Source organism: Falco cherrug, chromosome 1 (assembly GCF_023634085.1).
Source record: "Falco cherrug isolate bFalChe1 chromosome 1, bFalChe1.pri, whole genome shotgun sequence".
NCBI lineage: Eukaryota > Metazoa > Chordata > Aves > Falconiformes > Falconidae > Falco > Falco cherrug.
The window spans coordinates 86,453,940-86,470,245 of NC_073697.1; the positions used below are offsets into that span (position 1 = coordinate 86,453,940).

At 42.7% G+C, this 16,306-nt stretch overlaps 1 protein-coding gene across 22 annotated transcripts in view; it reads left to right on the plus strand.

The window, feature by feature from the left end:
- The window catches only part of FBRSL1 (fibrosin like 1), a 548,206-nt gene that overhangs the window by 144,496 nt on the left and 387,404 nt on the right, over positions 1 to 16,306 (plus strand). For all 22 annotated transcript variants that reach the window (XM_055703473.1, XM_055703559.1, XM_055703564.1 and 19 more), the window contains exon 2: positions 5,957 to 6,157. In XM_055703473.1, coding sequence (XP_055559448.1) covers positions 5,957 to 6,157 — 201 coding nt within the window. The remainder of the gene's footprint in view (positions 1 to 5,956; positions 6,158 to 16,306) is intronic.

Below are 16,306 nucleotides of genomic sequence, written 5' to 3' on the forward strand. Positions count from 1 at the left end.
CAGTCTAAGGTTAAACAAGCAAGGATTTCATTTGCAATCATTTTAATTGATATTGATGGCGTTGCTTGGATGTGGGGTCAGAGCAAGAAAGTCACTTCACATCTAGACTCTTCGGGGGTTTTTTTCCCTCTAAAAAAGTTGTAGTGGCTTTGGTGGAAAGGCTAGGAGCTTGAGTTACATTTTTAGTGAAGTTCTCAGTGGGAGAGAAGAGAGGGCAGGAAAGTAAAACAAACAAGTGTGTGTTATATTACAGGAGAAGTGACAACTTCCCCATCCATGAAAATTGCAGCCAGCCGGCTGGAGATGCCAGCAGAGTGCCTCCCAAGGCACTCTGAGCTCTGGGGAGGTGAAGCTGGGCTGGCCTGCTGCCAGGTGGGGCTTCCAGCGAGGAGCTCTGTGCCGAGCTGCGGGCCAGCCTTACCTCTGCGCCTCCTTTCCCTTTGCTGCCCTCACTGTGTACTTTTTCTACCCCATAACTCTCTAGAGCAGAGCTGTCAAACAACTTCTCCTCTCCCACTGTTCAGGTACGCTCCTGCTCCTTTTTTAAGATCTTCACTTGCATTTGCTGCCTGCTCACCACGTTGAATTCAAATGTGATCATCTTGGTGTGGTCCTACCTGATACCCTCCGGTAGAGTTACTTCTTATCACATTCCTTTTTTCTCCCCTTTTTCTCTCACTATTTACCTCATTTCATTTGCCTGTTGGCTACTGATCTTTTCATGTGCTGGCTCCTGTTCTTGCAGTGGTCTCTCTCTCTATGGACCTGTCTTCAAATCTGTGCCTTTAAAGTTAATTCCTTTTGTGTATGTTTGTCATGTATATTTCCAATATTATCTTTCCATTTGAATTACTGTCTTCTGTGTCACCTTTATGCAACTAAATGGACAGTAGATTTTCCTTCGTAGCGGTCTGGTCTGTATTTGTAACATGCTTTGCCTACTTAGAAAGCACGAGAATATTCAGTCAGCATTTGTTTCTACGTTGCTGTTCTATAAACTGGATATCAGGTCAATAGGAATATTTTAAAAGTAACCTAACTAAAAATAAATCTGTTTAAGTTCCTCTCTGAGCCAGGATCTCTCCCAGAACTATTAAACAAACATGTTTGACAACCCTACTGCTAATTGCATGATAAAGTTGATATAAGGATAGATGCTGCTTAGATCCTCGGGGGCTTTTCCATTGCAATTTTGCTGAGAGAAGCTGAAGACAGAAACAGTGACAAGCAGGGTCAGTTTTAGAGTCAGCAGTGGCTTGGTTGGTGGTTTGGGTTTTTTTTAATTATTTCCTTTGCATGGATCCTTCTCCTGTTTGATGTTCAGTGGGATATTTCACATTCCCTTACTTCAGGAATAAGTGCTGCATTGAAGAGTTGTGGAGAGAGAAGCTGGAGGCAGTTTCCCTTCTGGGAAATCAGCCCATATAATCTGAAGTCGGCAGAGACAGGCTGGCAGGAGCGGAATGCAACCAGTCCTTGGCTGCAGGTCTGTCTGAGCCTTGCAGTGTCCAGTGGGCCCTGGGGACAGGGGATTGTAAATGGACTTGATTTTGCACCAGGTGCATTTCAAACTGAAACTTGAGGGCTGAGGGTTGTTATTTTATTGACCATAGGTGATTTTTTTGTCCTGCGCACGCCAGCAGCACACTTGATCTTTTTCATTTAGCTGTGTGGGTTTTACACTTTTTTCATGTTCTTTAAGTGTTTCCCATGTATGAAAGGTATTTACGACCCCAGCTTCCCCCTACATGCTTTCTGAGATCTCAAAGTGCTGTGTAAACTCAGAGGATTATGGTAGATTTTGAGCTGGCCTGAGCAAACAGGCAGTAGTAACTGCAGCCAGTGGATGACTCTGGATGTGAGCTTGCACCAGGGTCCTCTAGAGCTGATGGTTGCTTCCTGATCAGACAGACAATGTGGAGTCCACTGTGCAGAAATGTATTGCTGTAGCATTTTAGGGGTAAGAATAGTCTCATTCCAGATCCGAGGGCTGTGCACCTTCATTATTCGTAGCTTTATTTCTAAACTGAGCAGTGTGCCTTGGTGACAGAAGAGAAATGGCTTTTCAGGGAGGAGTCTTCCAAGTGATTAAGGATGTTGCCAGCTCCACCACAAGCAGAGGTGTAATTACTTAACTTTGGGTTGGGCCAAATAGTGATGGGGGGGGGGAAAAAAATCACAGACATTTTTATTATGGACTTTCAAAATCTGTTGCAGAGTCTAGGCTGAGGTCTTTGCCCGTGCATCCTCACAGCTACTGGTGTGCAAAGTATTTCAGGTAGAGCAGCTGGAGGAAGTACCACAATTACGTTTTCCACTGAAGTGTCCCTTGGTATCTTGGTACATCGAAATAAGCAAATGGGGAGATAGAATCTGTATGTTTCATGGAGTAACTACCAGGAGAGAGGCTCTAAAGAAAGGCCTAATTCTTGCTTATTTGTAACCATGCAGCCAGTTAGAACCATCTGCTCTCCATCTGCAGCCCAGACAGACAAGGGGCTGCAGATGGAGAGACTGTAGCCTGCCCTGGGAAGGTGTGAGAGAGATTCCTAAGTGAGGACAGGTAGGAGACAGCCCTGGAAGCAGAGAGTAGTAAGGAACAAAATAGTTTTGTATGTTCTGGAACAAGATTTGGCAATCTCCTTCCTGGAACCGAGAAGAGAGAATGGGCCTGGATCCACCAGCCTTCCCTGGAGGAGGAGATTTACTGGCCCTGACAGCAAAGGTAGCCAGGTCTGCTGATGCCTGGGTTGGGCAGAAACCACAAGGCTGGATATGGAGACCTTTTGACTTCAGGGCTTGACTTCATACACTGTGGCTGCGTGAAGCCCTAGGCTTTTACATGATGCGCAAAGGGCAAAAAAACCTGCTGGTCTGGGCTTGTCTGCGGGGAGGGCTTCAGTGGAGCTGTTTGTCAGAGGCCGGTCTCACCTGCCAGCTGGGATTTCTGGATTGAAGTCAAGGTGCATCAATAAACGTTGGTTCACTGTAGTGATGTGCTTTATATTCTGTATGTGTTTAAATTTTCCAGCTATTGCCTGTGCACAAGCACAGATGCACGTCCAAAAATAGTAAGCTCTTGTGCTAAGTGAGGTCCCCAACTTGGAGGTCATAAACTTTAGTAAAAGACCAATTGCTGGAAGGCTCTTTTAAAAGAGTAAATAGAAAGGAAACAAAGGAGGCAAGGACAGAATCCCCATTAGCCCCCTCCTGCTCTCTGACAGAGGCTGCAAAGAGGTCTGCATTTAGCAGCATAGAAAATAGCCCCACTGTCACCCTCTGTCAGAAGGGAGAAGCTGAGTTCGGTGTCCTGCGCTCCCACAAAAAGCAAAGTCCTGTGAGCTGCTTCCTCTGCTGAAGTGGTGACGAATGGGACAGTGCAATAGGCTCTCTTGTCATGGGGCTGAGAAACTTGGCTTCTTCCCTGCAGCTGCCCCAGATGTGCTGCAGAGCTGAGGATGCTTCCCTCCGCTTTCCTCCTGCCAGAGGCAAGCAGCAGCCTCAGCTATCAGGGCTTGGGTCTTAATTCACGGCTGTTTGGAAAGTGCTTGAGATTCTTGGACGCAAGTGGCACTACAAGCGAATGCATTATTTCCTTGGCTTTGATCCAGTTATGACTGTATTCCCTGAATTAATTTTGCTAGTAGCTCAGTGATGAGACAAACCTTAAATCTCCAAACAAAACGGGGATAAAAAGCTAAATTTCTAAGTAGGGAATTTTGTAGGATTCAGCAAGGGGAAAAACACAGATTTGCAGACTAGTCACGTGGTGAATTGTCTAAAACCTGCAGTGAATGTGTTGTGGGTACTGAGGGAAGACTTTCCCTAAGGCATTAACAGAGGCCCAGTCACCGTGTGAAGCCAGTTAGAATTTGAACTAAAATGACCATTTACTGACTTTGAAAGCATCCTTAAAAGTGAACATGACACTGAGCTGAGCCAGCAGCGCGTTATTTGCTGGTGCTTTCAGGTGGTGGCTTCCCCTGCCACAGCCCGCTTTCTCCCTACCAGGGGCTCATGTTTCTTCATGCAGCATCTTCGGTGCCTCTGCTGTCACATTGCAGCTGCATCTGGCTTTATGAAGAAGTGCACATTTTTGGTGACTTCTGTTCCTAATGTTTTGCTGAGTGTCAGTTAACAGATGTCATTTCTATTGCACTAGTTTCTGATTAGTTACTAAAGCTCAGCGTTTTGATTTCTATCTTAGCAACTTCCCAGTAAATAGGACAGTGTGACCTTTAAGTGGCGTCTCGAACTGCTTCTTTTAGAGTGTTATCTTAAAGCTAAAAACCAAAGTGAGCAACTAAACACTAATTGGTATTCCTTGTTTTATCACCTCACGGAGTATAATGCCAGAAAATAATTTTCCTTGCTCTTTCACTACTTATGGCCTTGGCAAGCTGAGCTGTGTTCTGGAGACAGTGCTACTTTTAGTTTTGGGGCGGGGGTTGTATCTTTGGGAGTTTTGCAACTTGCTGTATATATGTGTGCTTTAAGAGGAGCTGCTGAGCATGCAGGACCCCTGTGTAAGGTGTATAGAGATTGGGTGCTGGTGCTGGCTAATTGTCTTTCAGCCTGGGTTGGAATAGGAAACAGCTGTACGTATTTTATCATCATGATTCAAATTTCAACGTCTTTGTGACCCTGAAGTGTCAGTGCATCATCTCACTTCACAAGGAAGGGTAACTTTAAGCAGTGAGTAATTTGGAGTGGAATCAGCATGTTGCACACTGAGGCAGTCAATTCACTAATTAAACTAGAGGGGGAGGAAGTAATCTAGAGCAATCAGCAGGGCGTTTCATCCCAATTCCTAATTTTCTTTTTTGTTGGGCTTTAGTTTTTGAGAGACTAGAGAGCTAATGATTTTCATGAGCTTTTTTGCAGTGCTGAAAGTGTGTGTGTTGTCATGAGTGAGTTGTATTGCAAACTCCATTCATGTAGGATACAAATATCCATGATGTAATACTTCGAGTCAGAAGTGAGGCATTTAAAAAAATTTCTGTGGCTGAAGCTGACAAATTTTGACATGGTAAATGGTGTTTTTAAGGTATCTCCTCATGTGATGTATTTACCTTGCATAAAAAATAATTGGGATAGAGATTCTATAACACATTCCAAAAAGAGTTTAGTTTTTACCCTTGAGCATTTAATAAAAGGCACTGAGGAAAAAATTTATCTAGCTGTAATGAACTAACATCATTGTGACTTGGCATATTATTTCTTAAATGCTTTCTGTGTGGTGTGTGTAGAGGGAGAGGTTGATACATTGTCACCAAGAGTTCAGCTTTCAGCCCTCAAAGATGCCAGAGATAGCAGTAGTAATTCCTTTCTGTGATCTCACTTCCTATGTTAATCATCATGACATGACATACTCGCTTTTAAACTGTGCTTAGGATGTACGTTATAGTCCTGATTCAGGGCAGACACTTAACACTTAGAAGTGTTCAACCTCTGTTATGTGCTTAGATCCCATTGATCTTGGCGTGCTTATTGAATGCGCGGTAGGCTTTAGAAGTGCATTTCTCCATATGAATGCTACTGTGAATCAGACTCTCAGGCCCAAGGGGGGTCTGATATGTTGCTTTCTGAGATCAGAAACAAACCAAAATAAAAACCACCTCTGTTTCAGTTGAACAGTTAAAAGCTTTTCTTCAGGATGCTGATTTGTTCATGTGCTGTTGATGTATGGTTCCTGAATTAATCTGAAGAAAACTCATTTTCATAACCAGTACCAGCATCTCTGAAATTAATGAAACACATAGCCTGGAGAGTGTTCATCCTAATCTAATCTAAAATTACTGTTTGCATTGTGCGTGCCTAATTATTCATCTTAAGTCATGTCTGGAAAGAACATGCTGTCTTGTTTGTGCTTTTATTCAATATTTGTACTGCTTAATGCTTAAAAGAAGTCTCAAAGAACCTAAAGAACTTATTTTTTTTTCTCCTTCCTTTACAGAAGGACATGTCGCTAAAGCCTCAGGAGCGGAAGGAAAAATGGGAGAGGCATCCAGGAAAGAAACCTAGAGAGTCTGAAAACTGTGTGTCTGCTGAGCCGAGTGAAAATGGCCACAACAACGATGCTGGGAGCTCTGAGAGAGAGGCAGAAAGAGGCAAAGAACGGATGAAGAAGAAACTCCCCTTGAAGCTATCCAAACAGGTAGGGAAATTATTTCTCCTCTGAAGTGACTGCATTATGACATTGGCCACTGTGAAGTGTTGTCCTGCTGCTGTTGTTAATGTAACTGCCTTCTCTGCTAACTGTGCTGGTGAAAACAATGTCTCTTAAGAGACTTCTGGCCAAGTGCACAGGTCCTGTGTTGTGGGCAGGTTTCATAAGCTAAAATGGAAGATGAGGTATACTAGCTAATCTAGGAAGGAAGGAGCAAACCTCCCTTGTATCCTGCAACTTTGAGACAATGTGGTAATCCACACCATAGGTTTATGGCTCTTACACAAATAGAAATCATCAGTCGGATCATAGTTTTCTTTGGGGAAAGGCATGCTTGTTATGTGCACCTGGGAAGTTGCAAACATGAATATGTCTGTCTCATGAATCAAATTCATGTGCCCCCAAAACAGTATGTTGCGAAGGAGAGACTATTCAAGTATTTTAGAAGTGAAAAGTGAGTTTGGAGGAAGTTGTGCTCTGGGGAGTCTTTTCTCTGCACTCTTCTAAAATGTTGTAGAGCATTAATGAATTAAGAGTTGTCATGCTGGAGGGGATGATTGTGGAGACTCCCACCTGAACCACAGTGTGTACAGAGCCAGGGAGATGACAAAGAAGAGGCAGTATGGCTAGCAGGCTATTTATCACTTAACTGCTGCTCTGCAGGGGGATTTTTGGTGTCCCAGTGTGCATTCATGGTTTTGAAATCTATGTGGCACAGCAGCCTGTATCTGTGAACAAGCTCTTTCCTAGTTGTCTGTCAACATGGTACCAAATGGCAGCCCGTGGGAAGACCAGTGTACTTGACCCTCCAGCATTTGTTCTGTGCTAAGAAGTACACTGATGAAAAAAAAAAAAACAACAACCACATCTTCTGTTCTGTGACACTAGTTCCGTATGCATGCCAGACAACGAAAGATTGAATTGTCCAGTTATTAGACATGGGTTTTTTCAGGCTTTAAAAATTTCAGGATTTGAAAGGATGGTTAAAGTTATCTAATGTAACCCCCAGCATAACTTCACCACCACACACTATCTTTTGTGATTGTGTTGTAGCATATTCATTCAGAAGGGCTCATCAGGTTGTATCTTAGAAATTCTAATGGTCTGCTCATGGCCGCATTCTTCTGTTGGCTAATTAGCAGACTTCTGTTTTCTTCCTTTTTATTTAAAAAAAGTAAACAGTTGGATTTCTTCCCTGCCCATGGCAAGGGAGCTTGGAATGGGATGATTTTTAAGGTCCCTTCCAACCCAAACCATTTTATGATTCTATGAATTCAATACAAATGACTTACATAAAGATGTTAGTACTTTTCTGCTTGTAAACATTTAGGTAGCAAATCATGTAACCATGCACTCCTACTAAAGTATTTGCCAGGTTTGTTTTCTTTTAACTCCCCAAAGTGATACCAGATGTTTTGGTTTTAGACTCATCAGTATGTATGTAGTTAAAATATATCAAGTTTCTTGTTTGCTTTTGATAGTAGTTGAGTGATGGGGTTTCAGTTCCCCCTTTGGTTACGGATGCAATGAGTTTGTGCACAAATATTCACTCTGTACAAATAAAAATGACCTTTTATTATGGGTGAATAGATGCACGTTTTAGTTTTGATGAAAGTTTGAGCAACTAGGATCCTTTTCTTGTAATCCAAACCCACAAAATGCTAAGCATGTATTTCAAAAGAGGTCCCTGGCTTTGGTATAAGATGTTTAGAAGCGGTAGTGCTGGATGGTTATTCCTGCCTGCTGCTTATACCAGGATTATGGTATTGTACTACTTCAGCTCCTCTGTCTTTGTAAAGATGCTGTTGTGTCAGTTTTTTTTATTTACATGAAAAAGGCCCAAACATGAGTCCAGTGACCCTTGCAAAGTATATGTAAAGCTGGCTCACTTTCCACTCTAGCCCCTGGAGTAACCTTACAAATGCTTATGTTGGTGCAACTGAGAGTGGTGCAGTTGGAGTATGGAAACAAGGAGCACTGCAGGAGGTCATTAGATCTCGATTGCCACCAGTCTCTCTAACATGAAAGTCTGGCTTCAGTAAATACTGCCTTTCTACAGGTGTTAGAGTTGTTTCTTCAGGTCTGAAATTACGCTGCAGGGGGTTCGGTACATTTCAGGTATTTACACTGTTGTGGATATGTGAGGCTGTGCTCTGCTGGGCGGTGGGGTGGTCCCCTCTTCCTGGAGCTGGGGTGAGCTGGTTCCTCACCTGCTGCAGAGGAGGAAAGGGTTGCTGGTAATGACATCTTCTGCAGGAAATTTAAGACTAAGTTTCAAGTAGTTGTGGCCACTAGGGATTTTGTGATACTTCCTTAGAAACCTTTGGGATAGGAGATTTTGTTACACTGGCCAAACTCCAGTTTCTGTAATTGTATGTTGCTGCCTTAGTTTACCAAATAGTTAGATTATTTGTATTTCAGCTCTGAAAAATAAGGACATTGATATCTGTTTCTTCTGGCTAGGATTTGGTTGACATCAGTGATTAAACAGGATGTTTGCCTCCACATTCATGAAAACTTGAATGCAACTTTCATTGTTTAATCTTCACACACACACGCAGGCACCCACCCACCCACCCCATAAGTAACAAACTCCAAAAAGAGCAAGGAGCTTGCACAAAAAATATAAAATAAATCCTGTAATGAGTGACTCATTAATAAACTCTGCCTCTTTAAACAAGTCACGCTTAGAATTCATCTTATATTGAAACGGGAATTTTTTGAAATACCTCGTATTATCCTGGCTGATATAGTTGTGAAAACCAGACACATCTGCAGGTCTGTAAGGCGGATCAAAGTAGCAGTAAAATCTAAGCCAGATAAACCAGGCTATTCTTAGTTCAAACTAATTATGCAAATGATACAGACAAGTTCAATAATTTTTTATTTTTTTTAATAACCACAAAGTTCACACCTAGAATTCTGGCATATCCTGCCAAGCTGTCTAGACAAATCGGCTGTAATATTGACTTTCCTGGAATTTGGGGGTGATTTTTGCATCTCAGGGTTATTAAACATAGGTTTATACCTAATTTGGAAAGCTTACTGTAATTAATGCTGATTATATTGAGATGTTGCTTAGAAATTACTGTTCAATTTGAAGCTTTCCTTATACTCTCATCCCTTCTCTTCACAATGCTACTGAATTGTCATCTTCTTTATGCAGCCTCCTCTAATAAATCAAATTGGGCATTATAATTATGGCATTCTGCTAATCCTTGTAGAGAGGTGCAAAGTGGTAAGCTGATTTGAGTGCCAGGTTGTCTGCTTTGTTTAGAAAATTAGATTAATACTTCACTCTTTTTGACAAAGCATCCAAATCACTGTTTGCTCCTGAATGGTTCTTTGGTACCTCAGAGTATGGGGAGAGGGTTGCAAAAGCCAGTCAGTCCTTTCCAGCCTATTACTCCAACTGTGTATAAAAATCATTCAAACACATTTATCTCCTGTTGTAACCAAGCAGAGGGAAAAAAAGGGCATTTCAAATAGCCATAGGTCCTTTGCCCAAAGATTTGTTGGGATTTGGGACTGTTTTCAATGTATGTGCGCAGAGAAGGGTGCTGACTTGAAACTGGTGCTCTACAATGGGAATCCACAAACCCTCTCACAGTCATCAGGGGTACATCAAGGAATGAGAAACTGTTTAGAACTGTGATGTCTTTCAGTGTCACCAGTGGCCTTGCAGTGAAGCTTGCCCCTTGGAAAGTGTGTAGTTGCTTTCAACACGATAGCATTTGCTGGAAATTGAGTCATTGTCTTTTTTAAAAGCCAAGACTAACCCAGTGGTTTGTGGAAGGGAATCCCCACTACAGCTGCAGACAGTGCCTGTGGGAGACAGGATTCCTCTATGCTTGAGTGTATAATTCGCTTAGATGAAGTAAGAGGTAGATACATGATGAAGCCTCTTAGTTCCAGTTACACTTCCTTGTCTTGTCCTAAGTAATTCTTCTAGTTTTTGGAGTTACCCTTTGAACTTTGAGTCTTTCGCCAGCCTTAGCTGAGTTGGTTTTCTCTTGTCTGGGTTTCTTTTTGGAGTTGTTTATTCTTCTGAACATCTGAGCAGTCTGGGGTCACCCTGGATTTAGAACAGTGGGGTTTTTCTGATTTTTCAGGACCCATTGCCCTTTCTGTACGTAGAATAAAAATGGGCTGACCTCTTTCTGAAGAGAGTTGGGGCTAATAGGAGAAAGTTGCCCCTATTTTGAGTTGGTTTAACCTCATGCTTTGTGGTTAGTCAGCTCAGGAGCATCATGGTATATTGAATATGTTTAGATGTTAAATACGGCTGTAATAACACTCTTCAGCAAATAGTCATTTGTGATGGAGATGAGTGTCTTACACCTCCTCCTTCCTTTTCTCACTCACTGTTTAAATCACCCAAGATGAGGAAGAGTCTCAAAGAAGCTGAGGAGAAACGGGGTGGTGTAGCACGTATTTAGTGCTCATAAATAGTGTGCTGGGTTTGGAGCTTGGGAGGCAAGGGCAAGAAAGCTAATGCTGTCAGGTTGCTCCAGAGGTGTTGACATCTCTGTGACTTCAGCAGAGCTTCCTGGAGGGAGGGAAAGCAGAGTTAATTCCTGTGTTTCATTTGCTCCCCAGTCTTTGTCAAACTGCTGAGGATTATTGATGATTAATGTATATTGTTGCTGTGGCTCTTGCTGGACTGGAACTGCTAAATTATATTAACATGTTTGATTACCTATTCATCTTGGTGGTTTTTTTTTTCTTCTGTGATGCTCATCAGCACGTTATCCAATGTTCATTGATAAATATAACACCACCGCACCCCCCTGCCCCAGTAGAACACTGCTCTGGGTTACTGCTGATCTGAGTAAAGATGATACACTAAGTAATTTTCCATCCTGGATGCACATTGTTTCTTTTGATGTCTTGGTGAAAATTGATAGCTTGTCTTCAAACGAGTTACATACTCTTGGCCCCATTGTGTGTGTGGTGGTGGTACTGAAAGACCACGGGGCTTTTCCCAAGGTAGAGAGAAGCAGTCTAGGAAGTCATCTGGCTAATGCAATAACCTTGTATGGAAAATTCCCTTTAGTATCATCCTGCTTGTGCTGACAGTTGGGCAATAGGAACACATAGCTGTTTGATTCTTATTTGTATTTTTTCTAGATAATGATAAATGGTAAATCAAAAACTTGGATGTGCTTTTGAAGCCACTGGTGGGCTGGAGGCAGAGCATTGTCTTAACTGATGCAGAGTTCAGAGACTGAAACAGACCTTTCTTAGCTGAGGTTCATCAGCCACGTAGGAGAGTGAGTCCAAAAAATAACCTTTGGAGTCTTTGTCAGTAGGCCAGAGGACAGGTATAGATACGCCTGTCCTTCCGTGTCTTAATAATGTAGCATTTGGAAGCTGAATTGTGTCTATGAGGGTCTAACTATAATAGCAATTTATTCTATTACCTCCAGTATCTCAGGCTATTAAAAGCAAATGAATTCTAGGCAGCCAACTTACCAAAAAAAAAAAAAAAAAAGGAAAAAAAAGAAAAAAAAAAAGGGGGCCTTTAGTGTGGGTTTTGGGGATTGGCTTGGTTTGGTGTGTGCTGCTTTGGTGTTTGCATTTCACTGCTTTTGAACGCTGAAATTATACAAACTGGTTTCTTTTTGTTTCTAATTGATGTTAGCCTTTTCATTAGCAGATATTGTTATTTAAATGTTCTTTGAAACTAAACAACAAAGCAAAAGGAAAAAAAAGTCCCATTTTCTTTTAATCAGGAAAGTGTTGCTTCATGTGTTGCTTAAAACCAGGATCCATTTCTACCTTTGTAAGTACAAGAATTTACAATTTGGACATGAAAGCTCTGTGCCAATTAGTTTTAAGTATGCATTTATGATTGCTGGGAGAGTTGGTCTGTTAGCATAGCGTGAAGCCTCTCTGCCACTGTCTCCAGCCAGGCTGTCTGGAAGCCCAGGGAGGTGGCTTCGCTGGGTGCTTGGATTCCCTCCAGCTTGAGGCAAGGCCAGCTGTGGCAGCCTGCTCTGGCCAGGCGTGGTGCTCTGGCCCAGCAAAGCCTTCACCAGCACGTGCTCCTTGGGAACATGTGGACAGCCTCCCTGGCTTCAAAGCTCTTAATGAGGTTGTAGTGCCCGGGGCGGGCCCCGGGGGATTTTGGAGGAGGTCCTTATTTCCGGCTGAGTGGGGCTGCACCGCACAGGCACAGATGGCCTTGCCTTGCTCTCTCACGCTAATCTGCGAGTGCAGAGACTTCACAGCTGCCTGGGAAACCACTGGGGACTAACGGTGCAAAGTACTGAAATGGGCAATACAGTATTTAGTCATTAGGTTTGCTAATCCAAGGCCTAAAATCAGCCTCATTTCAATCAATAGCAATCTGTTTGCACTGTCAGGAACTAATTTAAAAATCTGCTTCAAGTCCTGGTTAGGCACTTGGTATTCTGTTTTCTGCATCAAAGTAGAGGGGAAGCAGTGGGCATAGCACAGCAGTGGCAGGAGGAGAAAAATCCTTTGTAAATAAATAGTGGATGTTTATTTCCCAAATGAAACCCTGCTATCACAAAGTGCTGCTGTTTTTGCTAAATTTATCCAAGAATTCATCGAGATTCCTGAAGTGGCTGCAGAGCCCAGTCTGCAACAGAGGGAGAACTTTGTGGTATCTTTCGTTATTTCAATGTTTCTTTCAAGTGCTGTATGAACCTTACACAAGATTTGCATTGTAACTGTGACACAGGTAAATTCATCACAGCATTGCAGCCACCTTTTGAGAGCTATGACACAGCTTCTGTAACAGATCTTTGTAACATACTGTGCTTCAGGAACAGTGGTGCAAAATAGTGCCATAAAACCACTGGGAGCTATGGCAGGAGAAGGCCTTTGCTTAAACTGGAAAAATGTATTTCAAAACCCGCTGCAGTTCTGGTAGGGAAACATAAACTGAGGAGATCATGTTTATTAGAACTTGGGGGGGAGCATCCAACTGTTTTAAAAATAACACTGAAGCATGAAACAGAAGCATATACTGAATTTTGCTAGACTGCAAATACTATTTTCTGAACGGAGTGACGTAAAGCGTGTTTTGGCTGCTGAAAGCATTACGTATAGGAGAACATAGCTTTTGTCTTTTTCACTGATGCAGTGAAATAGTCATTCACTTGTTTGGACCAGTGGGTTCCCCTTTTGTAGCTGACCCTCACTTGCCCATATTTCTGCTCCATGAGCCCCACTCATCTCTGCTCTTGTAGGACTTGTCTGATCCTTCCAGAGAGGCTCAGATGACTCAGTGCAGCTCCTTGGTGTGCCCTGGCCCAGCAGTGCAGCTGGGGGATGCTGGTTCCCTGCTGGGTCAAGCAATGTTTAGCTCATCTGGACCAGCACCTTTACTGCCATGGGCTTCAGTTGGGTGGGGACCTGCTCGGGGGCGGCAGAGCAAGCGGAGCTTAGGTGGACATGAGGATGGGGATGCGGTGCCTTGCCACATGCACTCTGCTCCTTGCTTTTTATTTAAGGATCATAACGCTGTTATAATAGTATTGACCCTGCTGTGTTCAGAACTGGACCCTGAGGCTTTGCTTGCGGCACTGGCTTCAGCCTTCTTTGTCCCTGCTTTTCCTCTTCTCCAGAATTCCCATCTGTCCCCATTCACCTCTCCCACTTAACAGCATTTGGGCAACAGCAATGTGTTCAGGCCTCCAGATGGCTGCTGGCACTTGTAACACGTGTTAGAGCAGGTTTAGAGAGCACAGTGATGAAAGCACTGGGTGCTACTAGTGCTTTCTCTGCATTGGGACTTCTTGCACTACCTCCAGTGAAGCTGAACCGCAGCATCTTCAGAGACCTTATTTCTCCATCTCAGTTCCCCATCTGAGAAGATGCGATAGCTGCAGACCCAGTGAAGGGTGGCCCAGCAGACGTGGGTGACTCGAGGCGCACACAGACATTTCATAAATGGAGCAATCTGGAGGAAGCCATGCAGAGCAGCTCTCATCTCACCAGAGCAGTCCCTGGCAAACATGGGCTTGCAAACAAGACTTGATCTGACATTCCTGGTGTTTTGAAAGTTAAAAAAGGTCAGAAAATTCAAGTGATAGGAAGATAGTTAAGCCATACTGCTGCAGTGTAAAGCAGAAGTTATGTTGTACGCTCTGTGTTTTAAAACTCTTGCAGGTCACCTTTAACTTCTCTGCCTGCAGTTAGATGACTGCTAAGGACCTTAGGTCACATTTGCTTAAATATAGCCTCAGACAAGTGCAGAATAAAGGGGAACAAAGCAATCCTCTCTTCTCCCTGATGTTCTGTAAGTAGCTGTGAATGAATCTCGTTACAATGGCTTCTTTTGAAAGGGAGAAATAAAAAGGAAATTTCATTGCATACAACTTATGTGGCATCAGATGCTGTAAAAAGGTTGCTGGTGGTCATTGGTTACATTGTTATAAGGAAGAGCTAAATGGTTTGTAATTTAGAGAAGGGGATTTAATTACATGAAGTAATTTACAGGAAGCTATAACCACTTGTATCTTTTTCTCTGTTGAATTTAATTGGTTGACATAAAGCACAAAGCACTCTTTCTTTTCCTTCTTCCCTCCCCCCCCCTTTTTTTTTTTGTTTGTTTGTTTTGTTTTTGTTTTGTTTTATTTGTGTATTTGCTTTTGGAGAAGAGAAGGCACCAAGATAGAGCACTTCTGTTGTATCTCGTGGTTTTAGCAAATTGAAGAATGGAGAAACACAATACTGTTTGAATGGTGCTCTGGCTACTCCCGGTTATGTGTGCTGTTTGAAGAGAGTCAGAGCCATGGCTGGAAGTTTTTCATGACATCTTTTCATGACATTGAGACAGCACACATTCCAGGTGTCTTATGAGACACCTATGTCTGTGTAGAGCCCTTTTTCCTGGGTATAATGCAGATGCTGCAGAAAAGGCTAGGATCTAGAAGCGGCTGAAGCAGCTGTGGCCTTTTTGCATGGTTTTTTTCTGGCTTGGACAAGAAGCGTCTAAAGGGTTATTCCATCTTGATTTAAGCACTAGCTGCCTAATATTTTAGCTAGCTTTGCACAAGGGTCTGGGGTCTGTTACCTAATTGTAGCCCCTGTTCTCGGGCTTGCACCAAATGTCTGCAATAAAATACAAGGCCTCTGAATGGCAGCAGGTAGGGTATGATTCCTTGTCACTATCCCTGTAATTTTGGGGGTGATCACAGGTATTTTTTTGTGTGTCTGTGAAACAAGCGTAGTAAATGCAGACGGACAGTATTCTTCCTCTCACATGCTTATCAGTATAATAATTAAACCATCTGTGCAGTTCCAGTCTAAATCTGAGCTGATTTAAAACAAACATAAAAATTACATCCCAATGTCACTTCTGGTTGAAGCAGAATAAATACCTTTTCATGAGATACTGTTACTTTCAACACGCAGAATTTTTCCTTGCTTACTGTGGGCCACAGACCTCCATTTGTGCAAAAGACTGCTGGGACCGGTGCACTGGGAGCTGTAGCAGAATCCCTTTGGCAGTTGCCAGTCTTTGCCTGGTCCAGTTCACTTGGTTTTCTTCATGGCAGTGTATCAGAGACGATGCTGTTTTCCACCTCTCAGTTGCTCTCACTTCATAAACTGCACCCTTGGGCAGTGCTGGCCACATCCCTTGGCCTCTTTGCTGTCTGGATTCTTAAGGGAGCTAGTTTTCATACTTCTGCCTGATGGGTGGTTTACATGAGCTGTTGAGAATATACGCAGCTTGAGTAAGCACATTTTTGGTTTGAAGACATCTTTTAGCTAGAATATGCACTTATTTTTTTCCCTTTAGTCCTTCAAGCAAGGTTACTAGTAGCTATTCTGGTGAATGTCATTGCACTATTTGTTTGGCAAAATCAGTCTGTGAAACCTGTGCAATTTTTGTAATGATTTGTCTAAAAAACCCTGAAGAATTAAGTAAAGCCAGCAGGGATCTGTGATAGATTTAAAACTCTTCCAAGCTTACTGGGTGAGGGAATCCTAAGGCATAGCTGGATATGTACGTATCTTTTAACACAAGAGTTGAAATATGCCCTGTCTATGGACAATTTCTCCAGCTGTTAGCACTGTAAATAGATTCTAAAGTTTTTCTGAAGTTGAGCCTTGAAATGAATTACTTTTATTGTTTAAAAATCCTAGCAAGGAGGATAT